General features: G+C 56.6%; 1 protein-coding gene across 5 annotated transcripts; it reads right to left on the bottom strand.

Annotated features, from left to right (window-relative positions):
• Positions 1–101: 101 nt before the first annotated feature.
• On the bottom strand, positions 102–27532 carry PPP1R16A (protein phosphatase 1 regulatory subunit 16A). 5 transcript variants are annotated; one of them, XM_025394610.1, is made up of 13 exons: positions 27388–27532; positions 26819–26911; positions 12298–12462; positions 4851–5844; positions 3368–3438; positions 3147–3292; positions 1995–2098; positions 1803–1927; positions 1582–1707; positions 1433–1508; positions 1223–1352; positions 905–1070; positions 102–680 (listed from the first exon to the last, which is right to left on the bottom strand). In XM_025394610.1, the coding sequence occupies exons 4-13, from the start codon at positions 5107–5109 to the stop codon at positions 297–299; spliced, it is 1587 nt and encodes a 528-aa protein (XP_025250395.1). In that variant the 5' UTR covers positions 5110–5844; positions 12298–12462; positions 26819–26911; positions 27388–27532; the 3' UTR covers positions 102–296. The 5 variants fall into 5 exon arrangements, with proteins under 5 accessions (XP_025250395.1, XP_025250393.1, XP_025250397.1 ...); XM_025394608.1 differs by lacking the exon at positions 26819–26911; XM_025394612.1 differs by lacking the exon at positions 26819–26911 and having other exon boundaries at positions 102–677.
• Between the last annotated feature and the right edge of the window lie 385 nt (positions 27533–27917).

Raw genomic sequence — 27917 nt, 5'->3', positions numbered from 1 at the left:
TTTCGTGCTCACAGGCATGGGTGGCACCCCGACCAAATGGCACAACCCACTCCCCACCGTGGGGCAGCAAGCCAGCTGAGACACACAGCACACACGCAGACTCCATGGCAAACAGCCTTTATCAAGAGTTGCAAGATAAAAATAGTCTTTGCAGTCAGATCTCTCCAGGCATGTCTTCTGCCCTGAGAGGGGCCAGTGTCCTGCACAGTCAAACCCGCAGCACCAGGGCACGCACCGTGGGGAGGCAGCCTTGGGCTGTGCCCAGGGACAGGAACCCTGCCCGCCGAGGAACCGCCTCACATGAGCAGGCAGCACGGCCTCCTCTCCACAGGAGCCTCCACCGCCGGGGCTGTGAGCTTGAGCAGCGGTGGGTCCCCACCTGCCCTGAAGCCACAGTCAGGCTGGCGGGTCTCTGTGTGACCAGGCAGGCCAGGCCCCGCCGTCTCGGGGCTCTCGGGCCCCTCAGGTGGGGGTCGCTGCAGCTTGGCGGCAGCTCGCTGGCGCTTCAGGTCAGCCAGGGTGTGGTGGGCCTTGTCATGGACCAGCGTGTGGGGGGCGGTGCTGTCCAGGGAGCTCAGCTGGTATGAGACACTCCGGTCCAGTCGCTTGGAGTACAGATGCCGCGCTGGGGAGCCCCCTACTCGGCCATTGTGCGGCCTGACCACTTCAGGGTTGTCCTCCTGCAGGCAGTGAAGGTCTCAGAGGCCATCAGGAGGCTCCACCCCACTCCCCAGCCTTGGGTTCAGGCTGTATGGTCACGAAGGGACGGACAGGAGAGATGGGGCAGCAGCTGGCCTCTACAGGGCACCATTCCTAACAGGCAGGAGGGGGTCCAAGCAGAGAGAGAACCAGGGCAAAGCCAGGCCCACCCCTGCGCTGGGCGGAGCAGGGACGAGACGCTCACCTCCGGGGGCGGTGGCGTGAGCTCTGCGTCTGTCTGGCAGTCATCGCTGTCCTCGGGCGGCTCCGGGCTGGGGGGCGGCGGCTGTTGCCACACGATGGCCTCCTGGGCGTGCTGCTTGCGGTACAGGTCGGTGCGCTGGGTCAGGCTCGCCCGCCTCACCACCTTCCTGGGGAGGAGAGAGAAGAGGGAGTGAGGAGAAGGGGAGTGCCGGGAGGACCCCGCCCCCTCGTACTCTGCCCCCAGTTCGGCTGGCACTCCGCCGGGGCTGACAACCGCGGGGCCAAGCCGGGGGCGGAGCCTGCTGGGGGCGGCGCTCACCCGCGGCTGCCGGCGCTGGAGGTGCGGCGGCGCAGCAGGGAGCGCTGGCGGCCCTGGGCGCGCAGGAGGGCGTCGTGCTTGTGCTTCAGCTCCAGCAGCTTGGCCCGCACCTCCTCGTCCCCACACACATCTGAGAAGTGGGTGCAGGCGTCAGGGGCACCCTCCTCGCCTGTCCTCTCCCCCAGGTGGAGGGGGGCCCCGCAAGCTCACCAAGGGGCGTCTCGTCCATCAGGGACTTTGCGTTCAGATCGGCCCCATGCGCCACGAGCAGCTCCACCAGGGGCACCTGTGGGCGGCAGGCAGGCGCTGCAGACGGCTGCGCTGGAAGCCCCCTCCCACCTGCTGCTGCCCGCACTCACCTGGCCCCAGTAGGCTGCGGCGTGCAGCGGCTCCCAGCCATCTTGGTCCTTAGCGCTCAGGCTGGCTCGGTGTTCCAGCAGCAGGGCAGCCGCCTCGCTGAACCCGTTGGCGGCTGCGATGTGCAGCTGCAGGCAAGCGCCCGGCCTGAATTCGGCCCCATCCCCCACCTCCAAGGAGCAAGGCCCCCAGCCCCGCATGCCCCTCACCCCCTAGCCCTCACCAGCGTGGCCCCGTGGTCCAGCGGGGCATGGAGGTCTGCCCCAGCCTGCAGCCGGCTCCGGATGTCGTCCAGCATGCGCAGTCCTGGCACGGCCCGGGCGGCCTCGATGCTGTCCTGGGTGATGCCTGCGAGGCGGCAGGCTCAGAGGGAGCGCCACCGGCAGCCCTCCCACAGCCGCACCGCCGCACCTACCACGGTCGGCCATGGCAGTCTCCAGGCAGTCCAACGTCTGCTCATCGTCACACAAGTCATAGGGCATGTTCCCGTCGGTGTTGACTGCCAGGAGATTGGCGCCACTGCAGGGAAGAGGGACGCAGTGCTGGACACAGGGCCCTTCCCCACTTGCCAAGCTTCTCACTTGGAGAGGTCCCCCCCAGGGCCCCTCAGCCCAGGGCTGCCCCTCAGGAGGCACCCTGTCCACCTGCTGCTGGGAGAGGCGGCCTTGGGGCCCATTGGCTGCCCCTCAGTCCTAGATCCTGTGGTTCGGCCAGACAGGCCTCCTGCAGTCTCTACCCATCCGGGCTCCAGGTTCCTGGCACCTCCAGGGGCAGTGGTGCCCCCATAAACGTGCACTAGATGGGTCTGCCTGCTGGGGGAGCAGGGACCCTGGGGACCCCAGGGAGCACAGGGCGGTGGGGTCGCAGAGCTGTGGGGAACATAGCCCCGGGGAAGGAGGTCAGCAAAGGGGAGCCCAGGACACAGAAGGGGGTGTGCCTGTGTGCAGAGGAGGAACAGGCCTACCTGTGGACACCCCACATCCCCGCCCACCCTGCAGCGCCTGAGTGTGATGGGACCGCCATCCACACCCCATCTGGCCTCACAGGGGCACTCGAGACTGACTGCAGCCCTGACCTCTCTCCCACTACAGATGCCTGGAGCGAAGGGGAAAGAAGGGAGGAGGCTCGTGGACGCTGGTGAGGCCACCACCCTCCCTGCTCAGAGCTCCTCCTGCTCTATGTCCCTCTATGTTAAAGGTAAAAGCCCTACCTGTGCTCAGGTACCCTCTCCTCCCAAGCCACCTGGCCTCCTCACTCCCCTTCTCTCCTTACCAGTTCTGTCCTCACTGACCAAGACATTTCTCTGTGCACACCCTGGGGGAGCCCAAGACCGCCCTCTCGGCAGGAGGATGCATGCTGGGGAGGCAGAGACCAAGCTGTCCTGGGCACATGCCCATCCCCCTGGGGCCCCAGGCTCTGCTCTCCATGCCAGGACACAGGCAGGGTCAGCAAAGGTGAAGGTGGGAACACAAGAGGTCGAGAGCCGGGTCTACTGCCCAAGAGGGGTCTCCTGAGCGGCCATCTGAGAGGAAGCCCCTCCCTGCCACGGACGCCCAGCAGGCCCTACCTGGCGATGAGCAGCTCCACCAGGTGCAGGTGGCCACAGGTGGCCGCAGCATGCAGAGGCGTCCAGCACTCACTGTCGCAGGCATTGATGTTGGCCCCAGCCTCCAGGAGTTGCTGCACCATCTCTCGGAAATCATCAATGCAGCACTGCAAACCGTGCCACGTGAGCGGCCAGAGCATGGGGGCCAGCCCCCACCCCACCCACGCCCAGCGAGGGCTGACCTGATGCAGGGCTGTCAGGCCATCCTCGTTAGCCAAGTCAGGGCTGACCCCACTCCCAAGGAACTGGCGGACTGAAAAAAGGTGGCGAGGTGAGGACAGGGTCCTGTCCCTGGTCGGGTCCTGTCAACTGTGCTTCAGCCCAGGACTCAGGGAAGGACAAAGAAGACAGTGGTGCCAATGGCAAGAGGCACACCAGAGCCGGGGGGTGGGGGCAGGAGCACCAGGCATCTGTCTGGCCCAGGCCAGTCACACTCCCAGAAGCCTTCTGCCTCCACCCACCTGCAGGCCCTTCATGGTGGTGCTCCAGCCTTCTGACCCCCAGAACAGGCCGTGCTTCTGTGTGAGAGCAGCACTCCAACAATCCCGCACCTCCCTTCAGCCAGAAAGGGCTCCCTGCCCCGAGGCTACCGCAGCTAGGCTGTGCCATAAAGCTGCAGCTCCTTCAGCTCTCCCCTGACAACTGGCCAGCCCTGTGTTCATGATCTCCCCTGGGTCCTCTGGGACCTGACCTGAGCCTCCCCACCAGCAGAGTACATCCCTGCTCTCGCTCCCCTCCCCTTCAAAGATCCCAACTCAGGCCCAGCTCTCGCCCAGGTCACCAGGGTCCTCCCTGATGGCGCCTGGGGTGCAGCAGAAGGGCTCCTGCCTTCCCACAGCTCCCTGTGGACCATGGCACCCTCTGCCTCTTCCCTCTGCCTCCAGGCCTCCTGGGAGGGCTCCTGTCCACATGGGAAGATGTAGGCCAGACACTGCCAGCTCCTCCTTACTCTGCCGTGAAGGGAGGCAGGGAGGGGTCAAGGGCCACTACAGTGCCTCTTCTCCCCAGACCCCAGAGCACCACAAGTGGAACCCACACAGCTGCGGTGGCAAGCGTGGGGCACAGGTGAGGAGAACAGAGTCAAAAGCAGAGCCTGCGGCAGGCATCGAGAGAGGGACCACCAGCATGGGCTCTGTGCCTACCCGGGGCCTGGCTCTCTAACCCGCAGAGGTGGAGACCAGGGCTCTCCTGAGCAGCCTAGAAAGAGGCAGCAATGACTGCCGGCCACCCTGCCCACACGCCCCGCACCAGGTGTCCGGCCACCCCGCCCCCGCGGGCCCCGCACCAGGTGTCCGGCCACCCCGCCCCCCCGGGCCCCGCACCAGGTGTCCGGCCACCCCGCCCCCGCGGGCCCCGCACCAGGTGTCTGAAGGCTCCTGGGGGTCCACCCATGGCCTCCGCTCACCTCGCAGCAGGACCCCTCTGCATGCAGCCCCCACCTGAAGGAAGGCTGTCCCGCACGGGCTCACCTCACGGCTGCCCACTGCTTGGGGTTTGCCTGATGGGGGGATGCTGGGCTACCCAGCCTGAAGAGACCAGGCAAGATCTGGGGGCTGGAGCCCAGGAGCTGTGGACAGGCCCAGCCCCAGGCTTGGCACGAGACGGCCCCCAGGTGGCAGGGAGTGGCCGCTTGCTGGGAGCTGCTCTGGGCTCAGCCACACTCACCTTCTTCCAGGTCATTTCGGGCAGCGGCCTCCAGAAGGACAACACTGGGAGGGAAGACGACCTGCTTCGGGGGCCCTCGGCCGGCTGCCTCCTTCCGGGGACGCTCCCCAGGACCTTTCTTGCCCTGGGCCTCCTTCTCAGCCTGGGCCCACATCTTCACCTGCTGGGCACGCCGCTTCTGGGCATGCTTCAGCCGCTCCTGCGTGCTCATCCTGCCCACCATGGGCATCTCTGCCAGCAGCTCCAGGTGCTCGGCCATGGTGGTGGCTGCTTGCCCACAGGGCTGCTCGGGGCACCAGAGTGGGGAGCTTGGGGGCCAGGCTGGGCCTGAGGGGTGGGGCAGCTGGCTGGACTGGCACCCTCGGGGGCATCCCCTTCCCAAAGCTCCGTGCCCTTGGCTGGGTCAGGAGGCCCCACACAATATCCAGGCCCAGGCAGCCCTGGGGGGCACGGGCCAGGGCAGGGAGGGCAGTGTGGAAGGGCACCCCGAACCTGCTCCCCAGGCCAGCCTCTAGCTGTCGACCAGCAGTGCCTCGCCTCCCTCTTGGGGTCAGGGTGCACAACCTATGGGAGGCAGCCCCGAGACCTGGCCGGCCTCAGTCCAGGGTCTGAAACTAATTACCCAGATAACAAGGTTCCAGCTTCCTGGCACCTTGCTGAGGGGGAAGGGAGGGCAGGGCCAATCAGCAATGAGAGCCCCCGTGAGCCCCTGAGAGCCCTCTTTTCACTTTCTAGGCTCAGGAGCCTGGGTGGGGCCTGGGAGCAGCCATGGCCCAGCCCCCCAACCCCTCCCAGCTGTGTGCCGAGGTCAGTGCGTCAGTACTAATGAGGAGGTGCAGCCGTTGAGGCTGGGGCAGGGCAGGTGGTCAGAGTCCTGGCGTCCTGGCCCCAGGGCCCCAGGGTGAGGCTCTCTAGGCAGCCAGAGCACCAAGGGCACAGGCGGGCCAGCCACAGTGTCTTCAGGAGCACCTCCCCTTCCGGCAGCTGCTCGCACCTGAGAAGTGGGGAACAAGGAAGCACATTGAGACCGGCTTGAGGCAGGGTGGCCCCAGGGAGCCCCTGCCCTGGGCCTCAGGTGAGACCAGGCTTCCAGCCATCTCGGGTCCTGCCCTGTGTGAGGCCCACCCTCTGGTCCACAGAGAGCACTGCAGAGCAACAATCCTGGGGGTATGGGGAGCTACTCTGCCCCCATTCTGCCCCAGGTTCAGAGAGGGGAAGGGGAAAGGCATGTCAGGCTCCTCCCACCCACCCTTTCCAGAAACGGCTGCCCACCCCAGCAAGGCATTCCCTGCTAGGCTGCTCCTCCAGGGCCAGGCGCTGCCCTCAGGCTGGGTAAGGTGAGGTCTCCTGGAACAGTCATGAGGGCTTTGCAGGCTACTGCCTTCTAAGGGCAGGCCCCGCCTCCTGCGCCTCCGCCTGTCCTGACTGACACCACAGCTTCTCACTGCCCAGTCTCTAGACCTCTTCCTTGCTGGGTTCCCACAATGCCTCTGCCATCCTGGGCTGCAATAAAAGCCCCCACCTGGTGCCTGGCTTGAGGCCTATGGGGACAGACAGGCAGGCAGACAGCTTCGGCTGGAGCACAACGCTGGCGATGTACCTGCTATGACCACCAAGTGTGGTCGCTTGGCTGGCCACAGGCTGCACCTCAGAAGGCACTCTGTGCTTGGCTGGGCGCGGTGGCTCACGCCTGTAATCCCAGTACTTTGGGAGGCTGAGGTGGGTGGATCACGAGGTCAGGAGATCGAGACCATCCTGGCTAACACGGTGAAACCCCATCTCTACTAAAAATACAAAAAATTAGCCGGGCATAGTGGCGGGCGCCTGTAGTCCCAGCTACTTGGGAGGCTAAGGCAGGAGAATGGCATGAACCCGGGAGGCGGAGCTTGCAGTGAGCCGAGATCGCGCCACTGCACTCCAGCCTGCGCGACAGAGCGAGACTCCGTCTCAATACATACATACATACATACATACATACATACATACGGCACTCCGTGCTCTGCAGAAGATGCCTGCCAGGAGTCCCATTCTCTACCCAGCCAGGCCTCATGGCCATCTACACACTGACCCAACTCTTCACTGCTGGACTTATACCCAGAAGAAGTCATAGAATTGCCCCCTTCTTTCAGGAAGGGAACTGTCCTGGGCCAGGTCAAATTAAGCCAGTCAGGTCCTTCCTGTTCAGGGGCCCCCAATTTATCTGGGAGCCCCACTTTACAGGTTCAGCCTACTCCAGACATAGTTCCCCTCTGCAGGCGTAGCCTCAGAGGCTTCCTGAGGACATGGCCAATAAGGCCAGTAGCCCCGGCCTGGCTTTCTGTCTGCCAGGTAAAGAGCTTTTCCAGGCAGTAGCTCTCCCTCTGAGCAGCCTGCTCCCAAGCCTCGCCAGCTCTGTAGACCGCAGAGGCCAGGGCAAGCACACGCTGGCCAGACGCCCCGCCCAGTCTCCCAAGTCCTCCCCTTGCCCTCTAGAGACACAGCATGGGTACCAGAGAGGCAGGAGAGCCACTCCTGCAGGCATGCTGCCAGCTCCCCATCTGCGAGGACAGAGGCACACCACACCTGGTATGGCAGAGCCCGCCCTCCCTGCCAGCCAATCATAGCCCACACCCTCTTCCTGACAGGGCTGGCGAGATGAGATCCTCACCTCTCTGTCATTGGCATCTCTGGACCTGCCAGAGAACCCACCTGGGCAGTAGCCACTTACCCCCACCCCAACCGAAAGAGATCACAAGCCAAGAGCAAGGGAAGGAGAGCAAGGCAGGCTGCCCTCGCCCAGCCCCAGTCTCTCTCCAGCCACGGGAAGGAGAGATTAAGAAGATTTAGCTGTCAGAGAAGAGTGGCTCATGCCCACACTTTGGGAGCCAAGGTAGTAAGGTCACTTGAACCCAGGAGTTCAAGGCCAGCCTGGGCAACAGAGTAAGACCCCATCTCTACAAAATAATTTTAAAATTAGCTGGTGGCACACGCCTGTGGTCCCAGCTCCTCCGGAGGCTGAGGTGGGAGGATCCCTTGAGCCTGGGAGGGAGAGGCTGCAGTGAGCTGAGATCATACCACCGCACTCCAGCCTGGACTCCAGAGGGAGATCCTGTCTCCAAAAAAAAAAAGATTTAACAGACACCACCTACCGTCCCCAGCATTTTATAAAGAAAAGATGGGCGGGGCACGGTGGTGGCTCAAGCCTTAATCCCAGCACTTTGGGAGGCTTAAGCAGGCAGGTCTCTTGAGCCCAGGAGTTCAAGACCAGCCTGGGCAACACAGTGAGACCCCATCTCAATTTATATTACTAAAAAATAATTAATGTAAGAGAAAAAAATTAAAACAAATTTTTTTTTTTTTTTTTTTTTTTTTGAGACGGAGTCTCGCGCTGTGTCACCCAGGCTGGAGTGCAGTGGCGCGATCTCGGCTCACTGCAAGCTCCGCCTCCCGGGCTCACGCCATTCTCCTGCCTCAGCCTCCCGAGCAGCTGGGACTACAGGCGCCCGCCACCTCGCCCGGCTAGTTTTTTGTATTTTTAGTAGAGACGGGGTTTCACCATGTTAGCCAGGATGGTCTCGATCTCCTGACCTCGTGATCCGCCCGCCTCGGCCTCCCAAAGTGCTGGGATTACAGGCTTGAGCCACCGCGCCCGGCCTAAAACAAATTTTTAAAAAGGAAGAAAAGATGTTCGGATGCCCGTGTCCTGCAGAAGAGAAAGCCTGAGCACAGCAGCCGCACTCCCGATGGAACGCCTGTCTCGTTCCTCATTCCGAGCTCATCCGTGAAAATTCGTCAGAGAACAGCATCTGGACAGTGCAAACCGCCCCCCAACACCCCCGGCTGCAGAGGGAGGCCCACGGGTGGGGAGGCTCTACCTCCCCCACCCCACCAAGCACGGCTCACAGGGCACTCGGCCCCCACCCTGGCAGGCCCACCTTCCTAGCTGGAAGCTGCCCGATGTCTGCATGGGACTCTGGGCAGGTTCCTGTCCTGCTCGAGGGCCCAGCTGCCTCCTCTAAGAGAAAATGAGGTGCCCAAAGTGAGCCCAGAGCCCCCCAAGAGTGGGTGCCAGGGGGCGTCCCAGTGCCCACTTCCCCCCAGGCTGAGCCCTAAGTGTCCCCCTCTGGCCTCCCTGCCCAGGAACCAGCCTCAGAAGGAAGGGGCTGGCTGAAGGCCCACAGCAGCGGGCTGAGGGCTCCAGGAGGAAAGGCGGCCTCCCACCCACCTGAATCTTGGTGGCCCTAGCCGAACTTCACCAAGCTTTGTCTACTCCTCCCAGCCACAGATGGATCAGGAACAGCCCACCAGAGCCGAGAAGACTTGCCACTCGGCTGAGCCATGAAGGCCTGGTGGCCGGCTCGTAGTCCTCCCAAACGGACACACCCAGGCTGAGGGGCTGGGCAGGGCGGCTCCCTCTCCTCCACAAACCTTCCCCCAAACCTCCCTGGAATGTCAAACAGATTCCCGGGTCGGTTCATTCCAGTTCTAAACAGATAACCTGGTCGGTTCATTCCAGTTCTCAGTCAAAGCCCAGGCCAGCTGCACTTGAGTGTGGGCCCAGGCGGGAGGAACCCGTGGAGGATACGGGGCACTGTTCCGACCCTCACCCACCGTCCCCTCATAGCCTGCATACCTCTGGGCCATGTGGCTTCAGGAAGGGAGGCCCAGCCCAAGCTCCCAGGAGCCCCCGTGAGAACAGCTCCAGGCCCAGGAGCCTCAGCGCCGTCTCTACTGCCATCACCCCGTCTTCCACACGGGGAGACCAAGGCCATGCCTAAATCCAGAGCTGTCCCGGTCACCACTTCACCACAGCGCCCACCTCCCAGTGTCCATGGTGCAAGGAGGGCCCAGAGCCCGAGGGGCGGTGTCACTCTATTCACCAGAGATAGGGACAAGGGATAGGTGGAGGCCGCATGCCATTCGGAGAAAGAAAAGAGAGGAAAGGGGTAGGGGAAAGAGTCTCAGAGAAACGCTGAGGACGGTGCAGAAAGAGGATGGGAACTTGCTTCCACAGGCGGGGCGGAGGGCCGGAGACCTGCTATAGGCACCCACGTTCACAGGGATGCGTGAACAGTGCACCTCAGTAAGGTGCACCTCCAAATTTAAAATGTGCACCTAGGCACAGTGGCTCACGCCTGTAATCCCAGCACTTTGGGAGGCCAAGGCTGGTGGATCACCAGGTCAGGAGATCGAGACCATCCTGGCTAACACGGCAAAACCCCGTCTCTACTAAAAATACAAAAAATTAGCTGGGTGTGGTGGCGGGCACCTGTAGTCCCAGCTACTTGGGAGGCTCAGGCAGGAGAATCGCTTGAACCCAGGAGGCGGAGCTTGCAGTAAGCCAGAATTGCATCACTGTACTCTAGCCTGGGTGACAGAGAGAGACTCCGTCTCAAAAATTAAACAAAGTACGCCTTTTGACAGCCTGATTTCTAGGACCTCACCCTACTAAAACCCCCAGAGCAGGTCAGCTAGAGGGACTGAAGGTGCTGGGGAGCCTGCCTGCCTTCTGGCCGCACATCACAGGGTGAAAGCCCACGTACCACGGTGCAGTGGACGGCACCTGGACGGTCCCACAGGAGCCCCACCAGGGACGGGCCGGCCCAGTACCCCCACACTGCCTGCCCTACGGCTGGTTCTGGGGGCTTTTATAGCCCAGTTATGCTTAGGCTTGGTGGAGTTGGTTCCTGTAACTTACAACTAAAAAACTTGGTTGTTTTGTTGTTGATTTTTTATGTTTTTTAAGAGACAGGGTCTCACTCTTGCCCAGGCTGGGGTGCAGTGGTACAATCACGGCTCACTGCAGCCTTGACCTCCCAAGGTCAAGCAGTCCTCCCAACTTGGCCTCCCAAGTAGCTGGGACCACAGGTGGGATCACCACACCCAGAAAATTTTTCTTTCTTTTTTTTTTGAGATGGAGTCTCACTCTTGCCCAGGCTGGAGTGCAGTGGCGCGACCTCTGCTCACTGCAAGCTCCGCCTCCGGGTTCCCGCCATTCTCCTGCCTCAGCCTCCCGAGTAGCTGGGACTACAGGCGCCGCCACCTTGCCCGGCTCATTTTTTGTATTTTTAGTAGATACGGGGTTTCACTGTGTTAGCCAGGATGGTCTCGATCTCCTGACCTGGTGATCCACCCGCCTCGGCCTCCCAAAGTGCTGGGATTACAGGTGTGAGCCACCGCACCCAGCCTACACCTGGCTAATTTTTAAATTTGTTTTGTAGATACAGTGTTTTCCTGTGTTGCCCAGGCTTGTGTCTGGACTCCTGGACTTAAGCAATCCTTATGCCTCAGCCTCCCAAAGTGCTGGGATTATATGTATGAGCCACCACATCCGACCAGATCTGATTTTATTTGTAGCAGTATCTACGAGATACAGAGCAAAAAATGGGAAACTACCTAGATGCCTATCATTCTGGGAAAAATAACTGTGTAGCCGTTCTGTAGAATAACGTCTATACATACACATCTGTTAACAAGAGGAGGTGGGTCTCAATGTCCTTGGGAGAATGGCTATGGTATCTTGCCAGTGGGTACAGAGGCTGCCAGAGCCTGGCTAAAAGTGTTACATACACACAGGCTGGTTTGTTTGATTCTGTTTTGTTTGTTTCTGAGGCAGGGTCTTGCTCTGTCCCCAGGCTGGAGTGCAGTGCTGCAATCACAGCTCACTGCAGCCTCAACTTCCTGGGCTCCAGCAATCCTCCCATCTCAGCCTCCCCAGTAGCTGGGACTACAGGTGCACGCCACCACACCCGGCTTATTTGTTGTTGTCTTTTTTGTGTGTGGAGTTGGGGTCTCCCTGTGTTGCCCAGACTGGTCTCAAACTCCTGGGCTGATGCGATCCTCCTGCCTCAGCCTCCCAAAGTGTTGTGATCACAGACATGCGTCACCATGCCTGGCCAGACTTCTTTGTATGGGCAGAGAGGCTGTCTGGGAGTCAGTGGCTGCAGTGCTGGACTCTCAGAAGGACTGCTGACCTTCTGAAGGTGCAGGCTCTGGAGACATGCCTCACCCCAGCTGTAACCAACCCCAGTGCTGGGTGTCCTGCCAGAGAGATGTTCACCGTTCATCGGGAAGGCTGGATGGGAGGCTTCTCCAGCCAGACTGCTGGTCTCTTCCCAACCCTTGGCTGGGCAGACAGCAGCTCACCGTATTTTTTTGTTTGTTTGTTTGTTTTTGAGACAGGGTCTTGCTCTGTCACCCAGGCTGGAGTGCAGTGGTGCGATCTCGGCTCACAGCAACCTCCACCTCCCAGGTTCAAGCGATTTTCCTGCCTAAGTCTCCCAATTAGCTGAGATTACAGGCGCCTGCCACCACACGGGCTAATTTTTGTATTTTTAGTAGATACGGCGTTTTGTCATGTTGGCCAGGCTGGTCTGGAACTCCTGACCTCAGGTGATCTGCCCGCCTTGGCCTCCCAAAGTGCTGGGATTATAGGCGCGAGCCATCACACCCAGCCCCAGCAGCTTACCTTTGAGGACTGCTGATGGCACCTTCCCGACCCCTGCCACCAACCCACAGCAGCGTCTACACGTGGGTTCTGTGTCCCGGCCAGTCTCTTCCACTAGACGACAGGCTTGCTGAGAGCACAATCTGCAGGCCCCTCTTCTACGACTCCTCACCCATGTGCCAGCACCTGGAAGAGGGGCCTTCATCAGCCGTTGTGAAGGACCGAGGGAGCCAGGCAGAAGCTGGCAAGGCAGGCACAGCTCAGTGCGGCCAAGGAGTGGACAAGCTCAGGCCAAGGCTCCCTATGGCCCGTGGCCCGCATGGTCCACTCTGAAAAGAAGCCAAATGTCCAGAGACCTCCCAAAAAAGACAAGGACAGCACCAGCCATAAAGCAGGTTGGTGGCTGCTGGACATTTGCACTTGTCTGCCTGTGCCCTGGGGAGGGACAGCGGGGGCAGGCCCTGCCTTTAAGCAGCTACATCTGGGGACTGGAGTCGAGCTGCAGGATGCGCACCAGCAAGTCATACCACGTCTACTGCGGTCACCACAGAAGGCATGGGGTGTCCAGGGCAGACGAAGAGGCTCTGGAGGGGCCTCTGCAGCTGCATGAAGCTCTGGGAGGGAGGCCCCAGCAGTAAGTTTCCTACACACAGGGCACGCCCGGGGCCTGCAGACTGCTCCAAGGAAGCAGCAGTTTAGGGGAAGTGGTGGCTGGATGAGTGAGTGGTGATGGGGGCAGGAGGGAGGGTCTGAGTGTCCTCCAGGGCCCAATGTGCAGCTCACCCCCTCCCAGTCCAACCCTCAGAAGTTCATCCCAAAGCATCTGCATCAGCATGAAATACTGCAACCTCTGGCTCCTGGGTTCAAATGATTCTCCTGCCTCAGCCTCCTGAGTAGCTGCGATTATAGGTGTGTGGCACAATACCCAGCTAATATTTGTATTTTTAGTAGAGAGAGGGTTTCTCCATGTTGGCAAGGTTGGTCTTGAACTCCTGACCTCAAGTGATCTGCCTGCCTCAGCCTCCCGAAGTGCTGGAATTACAGGGGTGAGCTGCCGCGCCCGGCCAGGAGGGGGCTTCTGATCCAGGCTTTCTCCAGCCTCCATCCTGAAACCCTGCCCTGGGGCTCTGTCCCCAGCGACACCGTGTCTTCCCTACTGAGGGCCCTCCTTTCCCTAACCCCTGTGCTCCTGGCTAAGGCCTGGCGTCCCCTCCCCTCTTCTCCCTGAGCGTTTCACGCTCCTGGCTGAGGCCCGGAGTCCCCTCCCCTCCTCTCCCTGAGCATTCCAGCTGGAACACACATCATCAGGCACCCAGCACCCAGCACCCAGCACCGGCCCTCACTGTGGCTTCACCCCCACCCATCACTGCCCGAATTCCTGGTGGTCTAATGTTCTCGTGGAGAAACTTCCGCAGACTGCCTGTCCCCTCCGAGCCTTGACCTCCTCTCTACACCAGTGTCCTCATCTGACCAACTGTGCTCCATCACCACCAGTGACTGCAGCCCACGCCTGTCACCTCCATTCAATACCCCACTCTCTGCCCGTCGCCTCCTCTCTGCCCGGCTCACTCCTGCAAGCCCTGACTCCAGCACTCCAGTGTCTCCCTCACTGCCATGCCCTCACCTTGCCCCACGCCCTCCTGCTCCCACAGCCCCAGTGACTGAACATAGCAGAGCCACTCCCTCAAGGGCTCTGACGCTTGCAGAAATCTGCTTCCCTTGCCTTTTCTCTCCTGCCCTCCCAGACCACGCATATTCCCTGGAAAGACAGAGGCTGACAGGGGAGGATGTCCACTCCGACTTCGAACTGAAAAACAGAATAGCACCCAAAAGCCTCAATGCCTCAGAATAAGCCTAAAAAAATGTACACAGAAAGCCACAACCATATCTTCATGGGAAGATGCGGGAGGAGACACCACGTCATATGTCACAAGACCCAGAACCGAAAAGATGTTGTTTCTTCCCAAATTCATACAGAATTTGACGTAGTCCCAATCAAAACCCAACAGTGTGAAACTCACAAGCTAATTCTCCACTTATATGAAACACAAAAGGCCAAGAACAGTAGGGATAAGCCTGAAAGAGAATAAATTTGAAGTACTTACACTGTTAGATGTCAAGACTTATTGTATAGTTTGGTAGGTAAGACCTAAGTTACTGGCTTAGGCATAGAGACATAAACTAATGGAAGACAGTCGAGTCCAGAAAATTGCCAGATGAGGCAGGTCACACCTGCAGTCCCAGCACTTGGGGAGGCCGAGGCAGAAGGATCACTTGAGCCCAGGGGTTCAAGGCCAGCCTAGGCAAAATAGAGAGACCCCCATCTTTACAAAAAATTAAAAATTAGCCAGGCACGGTGGTGCGCCCCTGCAGTTTCAGCTACTCGGGAGGCTGAGGTGGGAAGATTACTTGAGCCTGGGAGGCGGAGGTTGCAATGAGCTGAAATCAACACTGCACTCCAGCCTGGGTAACAGAGCAAGACTCTGTCTCAAAAAAAAGACCAAAAACAAAACAGAAATAACCCTACACATGTGTAGACATGCAATTTACGACACTGCTGGGAATGAAAAAGTCTTCAGTAAATGGTGCTGGGGCCAGGCACAGTGACTCATGCCTGTAATCCCAGCACTTTGGGAGGCTGAGGGGGAAGGATTGCTTGAGATCAGGAATTCGAGACCATCATGCTGAAACTCCGTCTCTACTAGAAATACAAAAAATTAGCCAGTTGTGGTGCCACACACCTGTAGCCCCAGCTACTCTGAAGGCTGAGGTGGGAGAATCGCTTGAACCTGGGAGGTGGCAGTTGCAGTGAGCCAAGATCACGCCACTGCACTCCAGACTGGGTAACAGAAAATAATCCAAAAACAAAAAAAAAGAATCTTGACCCCCACCCTGGGTGAAATGCAAACCGAATGTAAAGGTGAAATAATAGCAATTCTACAGAGTGGTGACACCAAAGCAAAAGCACAGTCTATAAAATGAAAAACTGAAAAACTGGACCTTGACAAGATTAAAAACTTGCCTTGTTATAAAAATCCTGCGAAGAGGGTGAAAAGACAGCTACTGAGTGAGTAAATATCCACAGACCACACACAGAACGAAGGACTTCTGTCACGAACACACGAGTCTCAAAAAATCAGCAGTCAAAATGAAACCATCCAATTAGAAAAGGAGCAGAGGACGTGAAGACACACTTCACTGAAGAGGATCCACAGATGGGAAATGCGTCCATGACAAGATGCTCAACATCACCCGCCATTCAGAAAATGCAAATTAGAGCCACAGCAAGATACCGCTGCCCACAAATCCAAATGGCAAGGATGTGAAGAAAAAGGAGTCTCACAGGGAGCTGATGAAAACCTGTGGCATAAAACAGCCACCACTCTGGAGAGCAGTGTGCGAGTTTCTTAAACCAAAACAGCTCAACATGCAACTCCCACGCCAACCAGCAGCTGCGCTCATGGGCCTTTATCCCAGAGAAATGAAAATTTAACTCGGGCACAGTGGCCCACGCCTGTAATCCCAGCACTTTCGGAGGCTGGGGCAGGTGGGATCACAGGAGGTCAGGAGTTCAAGACCAGCCTGGCCAACATGCCAAAACCCCATCTGTACTAAAAATACAAAAATTAGCCGGGTGTGGTGGCGCGAGGTCACACCACTGCACTCCAACCTGGTGACAGAGTGAGGCTCTGTCTCATTAAAAAAAAAAAAAAAAAATTAAGTCACTCAAAAAACTACATAAAAGTTCATGGTAACTTTATTCACAATAGCAAAAAACTGGAGGAAAAAACCAAATGTCTTGTAACAGGTGAATGGTTACAAGAATTTAACCCACATGGTTAAAAACATGGTGGTCCATCCATACCATGGAAGGTTCCTCCAGTCAAAGAAACACACTCGCAGTGCACACAACTGGATGGACCTCAGGACATCATGCCGACCTCCACGCCCACACCCTATAGCACTCCAATGATGCAACATTCTTGTAATGGCAAAACCATACAGATGGAGAACATACCAGTGGCTCCCAGGGGTTAAGGCTGGGAAAAGAAGGTGGCTGTGGCTGTAAGAGGGCAGCTCAAGAGGTCCCTATGGTGGCTGTGCTGCGTCTTGGCCATGGCTCACACAAACCCTACAGTGACAGAGGCGCAGAACTAAACCACACACACACAGGTGGACACATGGAAAGCTGTGAAATCTGAACAAAGTCAATGCAGCACAATGATTCAACATCCCCTTGAGCTACTGTACTCCACTGACACGGGCACTGTTACCACGGAGGTATTTGCCAAGTCTACAAGGGATCTCTGAGCCATTTCTTTTATTTTTTATGTATTTTTCTGTATCTATTGTTTTTTTCTCCGAGACGGAGTCTCACTCTGTCTCCCGGGATGGAGTGCAGTGGCGCGATCTCAGCTCACTGCAAGCTCCGCCTCCCAGGTTCACGCCATTCTCCTGCCTCAGCCTCCCAAGTAGCTGCGACTACAGGTGCCCGCCACCACACCTGGCTAATTTTGTATTTTTCGTAGAGACGGGGTTTCACCACGTTGGCCAGGCTGGTCTCAAACTCCTGACCTCAGGTGATCCACCCGCCTCAGCCTCCCAAAGTGCTGGGATTACAGGTGTGAGCCAGTGTGCCTGGCCTTTTATTTTTTGTAGACAGGGTCTTGCTCTGTTGCCCAGGCTGGAGTACAATAGTGCAATCACGGCTCACTGCAGCCTCAAACTCCTGGGCTCAAGTGATCCTCCCACCTCAGCCTCCCAAGCAGCTGGGACTATAGGCACACGCCGCCATGCCCAGCTAATTTTTTAGTGTATTTTAGAGACGGCGTTTCACCATGTTGCCCAGGCTGGTCTCGAACTCCTGGGCTTAGGTGATCCTCCTGTCTGGGTCTCCCAAAGTGCTGGGATTACAGGCGTGAGCCACCATGCCTGGCCTGAATCATTTCTTACGGTTGTATGTGAATCTTCAATTATCTCAACATAAAAAAATTAAAAATAAAAATAATGAACAAGCAAGCCATAGAATGGGGAATAATATGTGCAACACACAACCAACGATGGATACAAAAAGGGCCACCAGGCTGGGCATGGTGGCTCATGCTTGTCATCCCAGCACTTTGGGAGGCCGAGGTGGGTGGATCACGAGGTCAAGTGATCAAGACCATCCTGGCCAACATGGTGAAACCCTGTCCCTACTAAAAATACAAAAATTAGCTGGGTGTGGTGGTGCATGCCTGTAATCCCAGCTACTCAGGAGGCTGAGGCAAAAGAATCGCTTGAACCAGGGAGTCGGAGGTTGCAGTGATCGGAGATCGTGCCACTGCACTCCAGCCCGGGCAACAGTGCAAGACAGTGAGACTCCATCTCAAAAAAAAAAAAAACAGCCACCAAAAAGCAAAAGGGAAATCATAATTAACAGGAAAATGGGCCAAAGACTTAAACACCCACCCAATAAGATGACAATCAATGCATACAAGAAGGTGCACGAGCCATCAGAGTGCACACCAGGGCCCCAGCACACAGCCCAGCTCACACCCACCAGAGCAGACAGAAGGAAAAAGACCCAGGGTGGAGTGCAGTGCACGAAGACGGCTCACTGCAGCCTTGAACTCCTGAGCTCAAGCAATTCTCCAGCCTCATCCTCCTGAGTGGCTGGACTAAAGGTGCACACCACTGTGCCCAGCTCTTACACTCACATCATACACAATCCTCTATATGTGTACGTGTGCACAGAGGGTGGGGCAGGAGGCAAGAACGTGTTCCTTTGCTAACCTGAAACATGGGTAGTGGTGTCTCCCTACAGTTTCGATTTGCATTTCTCTGAGCATTAATGAGGTGAGGCATCTTTCCAAAGATAATTTATATTATCTTCTAAAAGCATGATAGTTTGTGTCATATTTAAGTCTGTAAGCCACCTGGAGCTGATGTTTGTGTATGGCGTGAGGTAGGGGTCTGTGGTAGTTTAAAAACATACCCACAAACTCTTTGATACTACCTTCAGAAGGTGCAGCCTAATTCCCCTTTCCTTCAAGGTGTGGGCTACACTTAGTAATTCACTCATAACGAATCAAGTGTGGCAGAAGTGAAGACGTGGGATGCCCAAGATTAGGATATGAAGGTACTGCAGATTCCTTCCCACTATCTCTTATCACTCACCCTGCAGGAAGCCAGCCGCTATGTTGTGAGGACACTCAAGCAGCCCTATGGGGAGATCCATGTGGTGAGGAACAGCCAGCAGCCATGTGAGTGAACAGCCTTGAAAGTAGATCCTCCAGCCCTAGTCAAGCCTTCAGATGGCACAGCCCAGGCCGAGAGCATGAACGGCTACAACCTAACGAGCCAGAGTCACCCTCTGAGCTGCTCTCACTTTCCTGACCTAGCATGACTGTGATAACAGATGCTGTTGTTGATGATGGATGACGATGATGATGATGATGACTAGAGAGAGAGATGGAGGGTCTCACTCTGTCACCCAGGCTGGAGTATAGTGGCGCATTCACTGCTCACTGCAGCCTCAACCTCCCAAGCTCCAGCGATTCTCCTGCCTCAGCCTCCCAAGTGGCTGGACTACAAACATGCACCACCACGCCCAGCTAATTATTATCTTTTGTTTTTCAGAAATGGGGTCTCCCTATGTTGCCCAGGCTGGTCTCAAAGTCCTGGGCTCAAATGATCCTCCTGCCTCAGCCTCCCAAAGTGTTGGGATTACAGGTGTGAGTGTTTTGAATCACTACATTTGGGAATAATGTGTTACACAGCAATGCTTAACTAATACAGGCTCTGATTTCATATTTTTTCCAAACTGATATCCAATTGGCTCAGTACCTTTTTTTTTTTTTCCTGAGACAGAATCCTGCTTTGTCACCCAGGCTGAAGTGCAGGGGCACGATCTCAGCTCACTGGAACCTCCACCTCCCAGGGTCATGCAATTTTCATGCCTCAGCCTCCTGAGTAGCTGGGACTCCAGGCATGAGCCCCCTGTACCTGGCCTTCAGTGCCACTCATTTCAAAGCTGCTTCTCTCCAGAGTGTTTGCAGGACCACCTTGGTAATGAATTAGGTTCCCATACATACGTGGGCCCGTTTGAGACTCTACTCTTTTTGTCCTTTTTGTTTGACATGGAGTCTTTCTCTGTCACCCAGGCTGGGGTGCAGTGGCGCGATCTCAGCTCACTGCAACCTCCGCCTCCCAGGTTCCCGGGATTCCCCTGCCTCAGCCTCCCGAGTAGGTGAGATTACAGGTGCACATCACCACATCTGGCTAATTTTTTGTATTTTTAGTAGAGACACAGTTTCACCATGTTGGCCAGGCTGTTCTTGAACTCCTGACCTCAAGTGATCCACCTGCCTTGGCCTCCCAAAGTGCTAGAATTACAGGCATGAAGCACTGCGCCTTGCCTTTTTTTTTTTATTTTTTTATTCTATTATTTTTTACTGGTTCCTTTGTCAATCTTTGAGCCTGTCCCACATGTCCTCCTCACTATGGCTTCCTAAGGAGCCTCCTCTCTGTTCCCACCTCTCAGGGGGCTGACTCCTACTCACACTCTGGTCTCAGCCTCCTTTCTGGCCCCTGGCATGAGGTTCTTCATTCCGCCTCGGCCTCCCAAAGTGCTGGGATTACAGGCATAAGCCACCGCACCTGTCTTATTTCTCAGTGATCTCAGTGCTCCTCAGACTCCCCCTGCATAACACTTAGCAGCAGAACCATATGAACTTGAAACTATTCCATTATTTTTGATCTACAAACACAAAACATTATTTACCTCAGTAACAGTTGCCTGGCTAAAGCTGTGAGGGTGGGAGGACCCTGTGATCTGGACGTTTGCACACATCATGCTTCCAGCCCGGGACTGAAGATACGTGTGGACCACACCAGGGACTGGCCTGCTAACTATGAGCTCTCACGCAATGTCTGTCAGGGGCTGGAGAATCGGGGAGGCCTCCCCCCAGAAATCAGGGGAAGCTGCATCTCCCTCTTCAATTTCCTTTCCCCTGGCCACCTGGCTCCAAAATAAATCTAATAAACTAACTCACAGCAAGGTGTCAAAGCCCCAGATGCCTAAATGAAAGAAGCTGGCAGTCTGAGGCATCTGCATTTGAAAAGAGATTCAATGAGAACTTAAGATAAAAGCCAGCCCTAGACCAAACGAAAGGGAAGAGAGGGCAGGGAGGGCTTCCAGCAGCCCCTGCAAATCACACCTTTCTAGAAGCCAGGACCACAAGCACCCTTCCCTATGAACTGCCTCATTTAGCTTCATAGCTCTAATGGGCCAAAACCCCCACGGAGTAGATGTGGCAACTAAGGTCTGTCAAGTACAATGATGAGGAGACGAAAATAACAAAAGTGAGCTTTGGAGGGGTCAGCGCTGTAACCCAGGATTTGTTCTGACTGGGGGTTCACTCCCTCACAGAGACACAGACCTTCGTTCTAGGTGGGGCTGCGGGAAGGGGACCTGCAGACAGGTGTGCCAGTGGCACAGGGCCTGGGAGTGTGGAAGGAGGCAGCACTGGGATCGCGAGGGCCCCCAGCCTTAGGACAAGAGAGGTGTGGGGTCTAGACAACCAACCTAGGGCGCAGGTGCCACAGTGAGCCACTGAGATGCCTGTAAACCTGGGACAGGAGCTAGGAGGGTATTCCCAAGAAAGAGAGCTCACAGTCAGCCAGCACATTCCTAAGAGCTGGAAGGAAGGATGGTGGGAGCTGTCAGAGCAGAGAGATGAGCAGGGGAAGGTGGTCAAGGAAAAAGAAAAGAGGGAAGGGCTGGGCATGGTGGCTCACGCCTGTAATCCCAACATTTGGGAGGCCAAAGCAGGAGGATTGATTGAACCCAGGAGTTTGAGGTTGCAGTGAGCTCTGATCGCACCACTGCTCTCCAGCCTGGGCAACAGAGCAAGACTCTATCTCTAAAAAAAAAAAAAGGACAGGCGCAGTGGCTCAGCACTTTGGGAGGCCGAGACGGGCGGATCACAAGGTCAGGAGATCGAGACCATCCTGGCTAAAACGGTGAAACCCCGTCTCCACTAAAAATACGAAAAATTAGGCCGGGCGCGGTGGCTCAAGTCTGTAATCCCAGCACTGTGGGAGGCCGAGATGGGCGGATCACGAGGTCAGGAGATCGAGACCATCCTGGCTAACACGGTGAAACCCCGTCTCTACTAAAAAAATACAAAAAACTAAGCGGGCTCCTGTAGTCCCAGCTACTCCGGAGGCTGAGGCAGCGTAAACCCGGGAGACGGAGCTTGCAGTGAGCTGAGATCTGGCCACTGCACTCCACCCCGGGCGACAGAGCGAGACTCCTATCTCAAAAAAAAAAAAAAAAGAGTTCGAGACCAGCCTGACCAATAGGATAAAACCCCATTTCTACCAAAAATATAAAAGTTAGCCGTTCATGGTGGCGTGCACTTGTAATCTCAGCTACTCGGGAAGCTGAGGCACGAGAATCACTTGAATCCAGGAGGCAGAGGGTGCAGTGAGCCAAGATGCTGCCACTGCACTCCAGCCTGGGCAACAGAGCAAGACTTTGTTCCAAAAATAAATGAAAAAATAAAAAAAAATAAAGAAAACAGAAGGACACAACACATAGGATAACAAAGTTCAAAAAATTCATGTGATAAAGGAGACTGATGATTCATGAAACAAGAGGAAAGCCTTTGAACTTGAAGCCAGTCAAGAACATCATTTGCAGGGGGCAGGAATTGGTACACTGGACCCACAGATGAGGAAATCTAATTTATACACACTGCCTGGCTCTGTAGATAGAAATACTGACATGTGAACTATGGTTACAGAACAGAACGTAATTCTGTCAGCCACACAATGTAAAAATGAAGGCATATCCTACTTCTGGGTACATACGCAAAAGAAATGAAAATTGGGCCGGGCGCAGTGGCTCACACCTATAATTCCAGCACTTTGGGAGTTGAGGAGGGTGGATCACCTGAGGTCTGGAGTTCAAGACCAGCCTGGCCAAAATGGCAAAACCAGCCTGACCAAAATGGCAAAACCCCGTCTCTACTAAAAATATAAAAAAATAGGCCGGGCATGGTGGCTCACACCTGTAATCCCAGCACTTTGGGGCGGGGGGCGCCGAGGCGGGCGAATCACGAGGTCAGGAGCTCAAGACCATCCTGGCCAGCATGGTGAAACCCATCTCTACTAAAATTACAAAAATTAGCTAGGTGTGGTGGCGAGCGCCTGTAGTCCCAGCTACTCAGGAAGCTGAGGCAGGAGAATCACTTGAACTCAGGAAGCAGAGGTTGCAGTGAGCCAAGATCACTGCACTCTAGCCTGGTGATAGAGTGAGACTCTGTCTCAAAAACAAACCAACAAACAAAAAATACAAAAAATTAGCCGGGTGTGCTGGCATGTGCCTGTAGTCCCAGTTACCCCGGAGGCTGAGGCAGGGAGAACTGCTTGAACCCAGGAGGTGGAGCTTACAGTGAGCCAAGATTGTGCCACTGCACTCCAGCCGGGGTGACAGAGCAAGACTCCGTCTCAAAAATAAATAAATAAAAATAAAATAAAAAATAAGAAAACTATAAACTGGCCAGGAGCAGTGGCTCATGCCTATAATCCCAGCACTTTGGGAGGCCGAGGCAGGCAGATCACTTCAGGTCAGGAGTTTGAGACCAGCCTGGCCAACATGGCGACACCCTGTCACTACTAAAAATACAAAAAGTGATGGGTGTGGTGCACGCCTATAGTCCCAGCTACTTGGGAGGCTGAGGCAGGAGAATCTCTTGAACCCTGGAGGCCGAGGCTACAATGGCTGAGATGCAGTCACTGTACTTGGCGAGACTCCATCTCAAAAAAAAAAAAAAAAAAAAAGAAGAAGAAGAAGAAGAAGAAAAGGCCGGGCCACAGTGGCTCACACCGGTAATCCCAGCACTTTGGGAGGCCGAGGCAGGCGCATCATGAGGTCAGGAGTTTGAGACCAGCCTGGCCAGCACGGTGAAACCCTGTCTCTACTAAAAATACAAAAAATTAGCAGGGCATGGTGGTAGGCGCCTGTAATCATAGCTACTCATAAGGCTGAAGCAGGAGAATTGCTTGAACCCAGCAGGTGGAGGTTACAGTGAGCCGAGATCGCACCACTGCACTCCAGCCTGGGCGACAGAGCAAGACTCTGTCTCAAAGAAACAAAAAAAAAAGAAAGAAAAAGGGAATCTACTGCGGATACACATAACCACTTGAATCTCCAAAACAGTGTCATCTAGCAAAATTAATCAGACACAAAAGTATTCATTCCATGTGACTCCACTGATGTGAAATTATTTCATTTTTTGAGATGGAGTTTCGCTCTTTTTGCCCAGGCTGGAATGCAATGGTGCGATCTCGGCTCACCACAACCTCTGCCTCCTACGTTCAAGGGATTCTCCTACCTCAGCCTCCCGAGTAGCTGGAATTACAGGCATGCGCCACCATGCCTGGCTAATTTTTTGTATTTTTAGTAGAGACGGGTTTTCTCCATGGTGGTCAGGCTGGTCTCCAACTCCCAACCTCAGGTGATCAGCCCGCCTCAGCCTCCCAAAGTGCTGGGATTATAGGCGTGAGCCCCCACGCTGGGCCAATGTGAAATTCTTAAAAAAGGACACCAAACCTACAGTAATCGAAAGCAAATCACTGATGCCTGGGCTGGGTGTGAGGAAGGGCCCACCACAGAGGAACACGAGAACTTCTGGGGACAACGGAAATGTTTTATATTTGGATTATGACGGTGTTTACAAAACCCATCAAACAGGCCAGGCGCGGTGGCTCACGCCTGTAATCCCAGTCCTTTGGGAGGCCCAGGCGGGCAGATCACGAGGTCAGGAGATCGAGACCATCCTGGCTAACACGGTGAAACCCCGTCTCTACCAAAACTACAAAAAAAAATTAGCCGGGTGTGGTGATGGGCACCTGTAGTCCCAGCTACTTGGGAGGCTGAGGCAGGAGAATGGTGTGAACCCGGGAGGCGGAGCTTGCAGTGAGCTGAGATTGCGCCACTGCACTCCAGCCTGGGCGACAGAGCGAGACTCTGTCAAAAAAAAAAAAACATCAAACCAAACCCATCACACAAAACCCATTAAAATAGGTGCATCTTACTGTAAGTCACACCTCAATAAATTTTGATGTAAAAAAATCAATGCATGGGCTGGGCGTGGTGGCTCACGCCTGTAATCCCCACACTTTGGGAGGCCGAGGCAGGAGGATAATGAGGTCAGGAGTTCAAGACCATTCTGGCCAACATGGTGAAACTCCATCTCTACTAAAAGTACAAAAATTAGCTGGCCGGCCGGGCGCGGTGGCTCAAGCCTGTAATCCCAGCACTTTGGGAGGCCGAGACGGGCGGATCACGAGGTCAGGAGATCGAGACCATCCTGGTTAACATGGTGAAACCCCGTCTCTACTAAAAAATACAAAAAACTAGCCGGGCGAGGTGGCAGACGCCTGTAGTCCCAGCTACTCGGGAGGCTGAGGCAGGAGAATGGCGTGAACCCGGGAGGCGGAGCTTGCAGTGAGCTGACATCCGGCCACTGCACTCCAGCCTGGGTGACAGAGCGAGACTCCGTCTCAAAAAAAAAAAAAAAAAAAAAAAAAAAAAAAAAAATTAGCTGGCCATGGTGGCATGCACCTGAGGTCCCAGCTACTTGGGAGGCTGAGGCAGGAGAATCGCTTGAATCCGGGAGACGGAGGTTGCAGTGAGCTGAGATCACACCACTGCACTGCAGCCCAGCGACAGAGCAAGACTGTCTCAAAAAAAAAGATACAAAAATTAGCTGGCATGGTGGCATGTGCCTGCAATCCCAGCTACTGGGGAGGTTGAGGCAGGAGAATCATTTGAACCCGGGAGGCAGAGGTTGCAGGGAGCGGAGATCATGCCACCGTACTCCAGTCTGGACGACAGAGTAAGACTCCATCTCAAACAAACAAAAAACCAGAAAGCCACATGGTCAGCAAAGCCTAAAATGTTTACTACCTAGCCCTTCATGGTAAAAGCTGGCCAACTCCTGGTCTAGCACATTTATTTGGTGTTACCAGCTTCATCATCACCCCCACCTTCATCAGCTGCTCCTTCTGTCTGGAAAGTTCTTCCACCAGATCTTAGGACAGCATGCTCCTTCTTGGGACTCGGATCACATCTTAAGTGCGACTCCTCAGAGATCTTCTGTGGTTACCTTGTCATTCTCTTATCTCATCACCCTGTTTTAATCCTTGACATGCCACTTACTGTTTGTTTCCCTGCTGCATCCTCAGGACTTGGCGGTTCCTGACTCATAGGAAGCACTCAGTAAGTGCGGTGGGCTGACCAGGTGAACAGCTACTGAGCCTGCGGCACAGGGCTCCCAGCAAAGGATGTGACATGGGAGGCTCCGAGCTCCTGGCTGAGCAAGTCTGATGAAAAGGCCTCACTTAGGTGTGCGTGCACCAGTGCCGGGAGAGCCTCGGCATGAAAGAAGGGCCTGGAACTGCCACCTAGTTCTCATTTGGCCAATGGGTAGATGTGGCACAAGTGCTAGGGTAGGACACGCTCAAGGCAGAGCAGGGTGGAGCTGGTGGTGCTGGTACGGTCTGTGGGGTCACCTGAGACTGAGGTTCCTAAGCCGCAGGCAGCGGAGAGCTGTATCAATCAGCTGTTCATTCAGACCAGAGGTTCAAGAATCCCTACACAGACCCCAAAGTGGAGTCATACAGGAGGAGCCCCCTTGCTAGGCGCCACCCCAGGCAATCCTCCAGGCAAAGCGGAGTCCAGGTGCATCCCAAGCAGGTGAGGGATGAGGCCAGGACAGGCCAATCAAGAGACAGGAGGGATGGCTCCAGCCAACAGGGAGGAAATCCAGCTCGAGCACCCGGACGGGGAAGGACGCCCTAAAGCCTCCCCCATCCCAACCCGAGCCTGGAGGACTTGGGGCAGGGACAGGCAGCTGGCCCTGCAGAGCTCTGAGCGTCCACCACAGTGACAAGCATGGAGCCAGTATGTGTGTAAGGCCACGAGGCAGCCCCCAGCCCCTCAGGCAACCCAGCTGCACGCCGCCGGAGCTCCTCTCGGCGAGTCGTGGCTCTGGGTCCCTGAATCGGGCAGCGCAGCCAGAGGCCTCTTCAGGAGGCCCAGGGCACTGCAGCCAAGACCCTTCTAGAGAAATCCCAGCACGTCCAGGAAGCAACAGGGGCGCCAAGACGCCCAGGAGGGCTCACTGCTGTAGTAGACACGCTTTGAAAAAGGCAGCGGTACCCCGGCCTCCACCTCCACCCCCAAGTAGGAATCCAGGAAGAAAAGGAAGGCACAGAGGTTTGGGGAGGGCTAACTTTGCTCTGGCTCTCATAAGCCTAGAATGACTCCGTACACCCCTCCCGTCTCTGCACCCATGGAAATGAATCCCACCGTGCCCGGGGCCTCTGCTCTGGTACAGACAGGGGCCCACACCAGTCCCGGACACTCCCTCCCGGACGGGGTGCTTGCTTAGTAATTGTTGCCCTGACCCCAATTCCTGAGGGGTGGTCCAGGCGCCCCACGCTACAAGTGAGGTCACGTGAATCCCTGAAAGTTGAAGGAACTTGCCCCAGACAGAGACTCCCCTTTCTCCTTCAGCCTAGCTCCAAAGCCCACACAAAGCTTGGGTAAGTCCCTTCTCTGCGGCCTTAATTTCCTCATCTGAAAATGAGGATAATTCCGGAGCTGTCTACCTGACCGACGGGCTGCGGAGAATCCACACACCTTCGCCTTGGAACAAAATGCGAAGCGCCCACCGGCAGCCTTCGGCTCCCTGCCTTTCCTGACCCTTGGCACCTGCTGCCCTGGGCCTCAGCCAGCAACGCCCAAGGCGGCCCGGCGGGACCTGTGCCCTGGGCGCCCGCGTGCCGGCAGCCGCGTCTCCCGAGGGCCCCTCCCCGGCCTCCTCCCTCGCCAGCCTTCTCCCTCGCCAGCCTCCTCTCCCCCCTCGGTCTCTTCCTCCTTCCGCCCCCCCCCCGGCCTCCTCCCTCCCCTCGGCCTCATCTTTCTACGGCCCGGCCTCCTCTCCCGGTGTCGACCCAGTGCCCCTCCTTCCCGGGCCCGCCACGGCTGTCCCTGGCCGGGGCCCCTCTCCTTCGCTCCGCTCCTGCTGCAGCACCCGGGAGTCCGCGCCTCACCTCGTGTCCCGCGCCGGCCGCCGCGTAAGTGGGTCCGCTGGCTTCCGCGGGTCAGTGGGCCCCGCGCTCCCCGAGGCGCTGCGGGGGCGGGCCCCGCGCCCGGCTCTCGCCATGGCAACGCTACACTTCCGGCCCGCGCTACCCACAGCCGGAAGCCGCGGTGCCCCGTGGGAGCCGGGGGCGGAGCCTGGGGGAGGGACGGTCGGGGGCGGAGCCTGGGAGGGACGGTCGGGGGCGGGTCCTGGGAGGGACGGTCGGGGGCGGGGGCCAACTGGGACAGCTGCGGGCGGCCGGGCGAGTCCTCCGCGGCTGGGACCTCCTCGGGGCCCGGGTGGGACGCGAAGGGCTCAAAGTACTCCAGGGCTCCCGGGACGGTGGTCATTGATTTATGCTGGACAAAACCGAGTCATCGTAGACAATGGGACGGGCGCCAGCGGAATGAGTGGCAGCTTTGGGGGTGGTGTCGGGCCCGGGACGTCGGAGATGAGCGGTCAGAACTTGGGGAGCCTCCAGCGCCCCACCGAGGAGGT

This window comes from Theropithecus gelada, chromosome 8, assembly GCF_003255815.1.
Source record: "Theropithecus gelada isolate Dixy chromosome 8, Tgel_1.0, whole genome shotgun sequence".
Classification (NCBI taxonomy): Eukaryota; Metazoa; Chordata; class Mammalia; order Primates; family Cercopithecidae; genus Theropithecus; species Theropithecus gelada.
The sequence above is the reverse complement of the archived record's forward strand: the minus strand, read 5'-3'. Positions and strand labels throughout refer to the sequence as shown.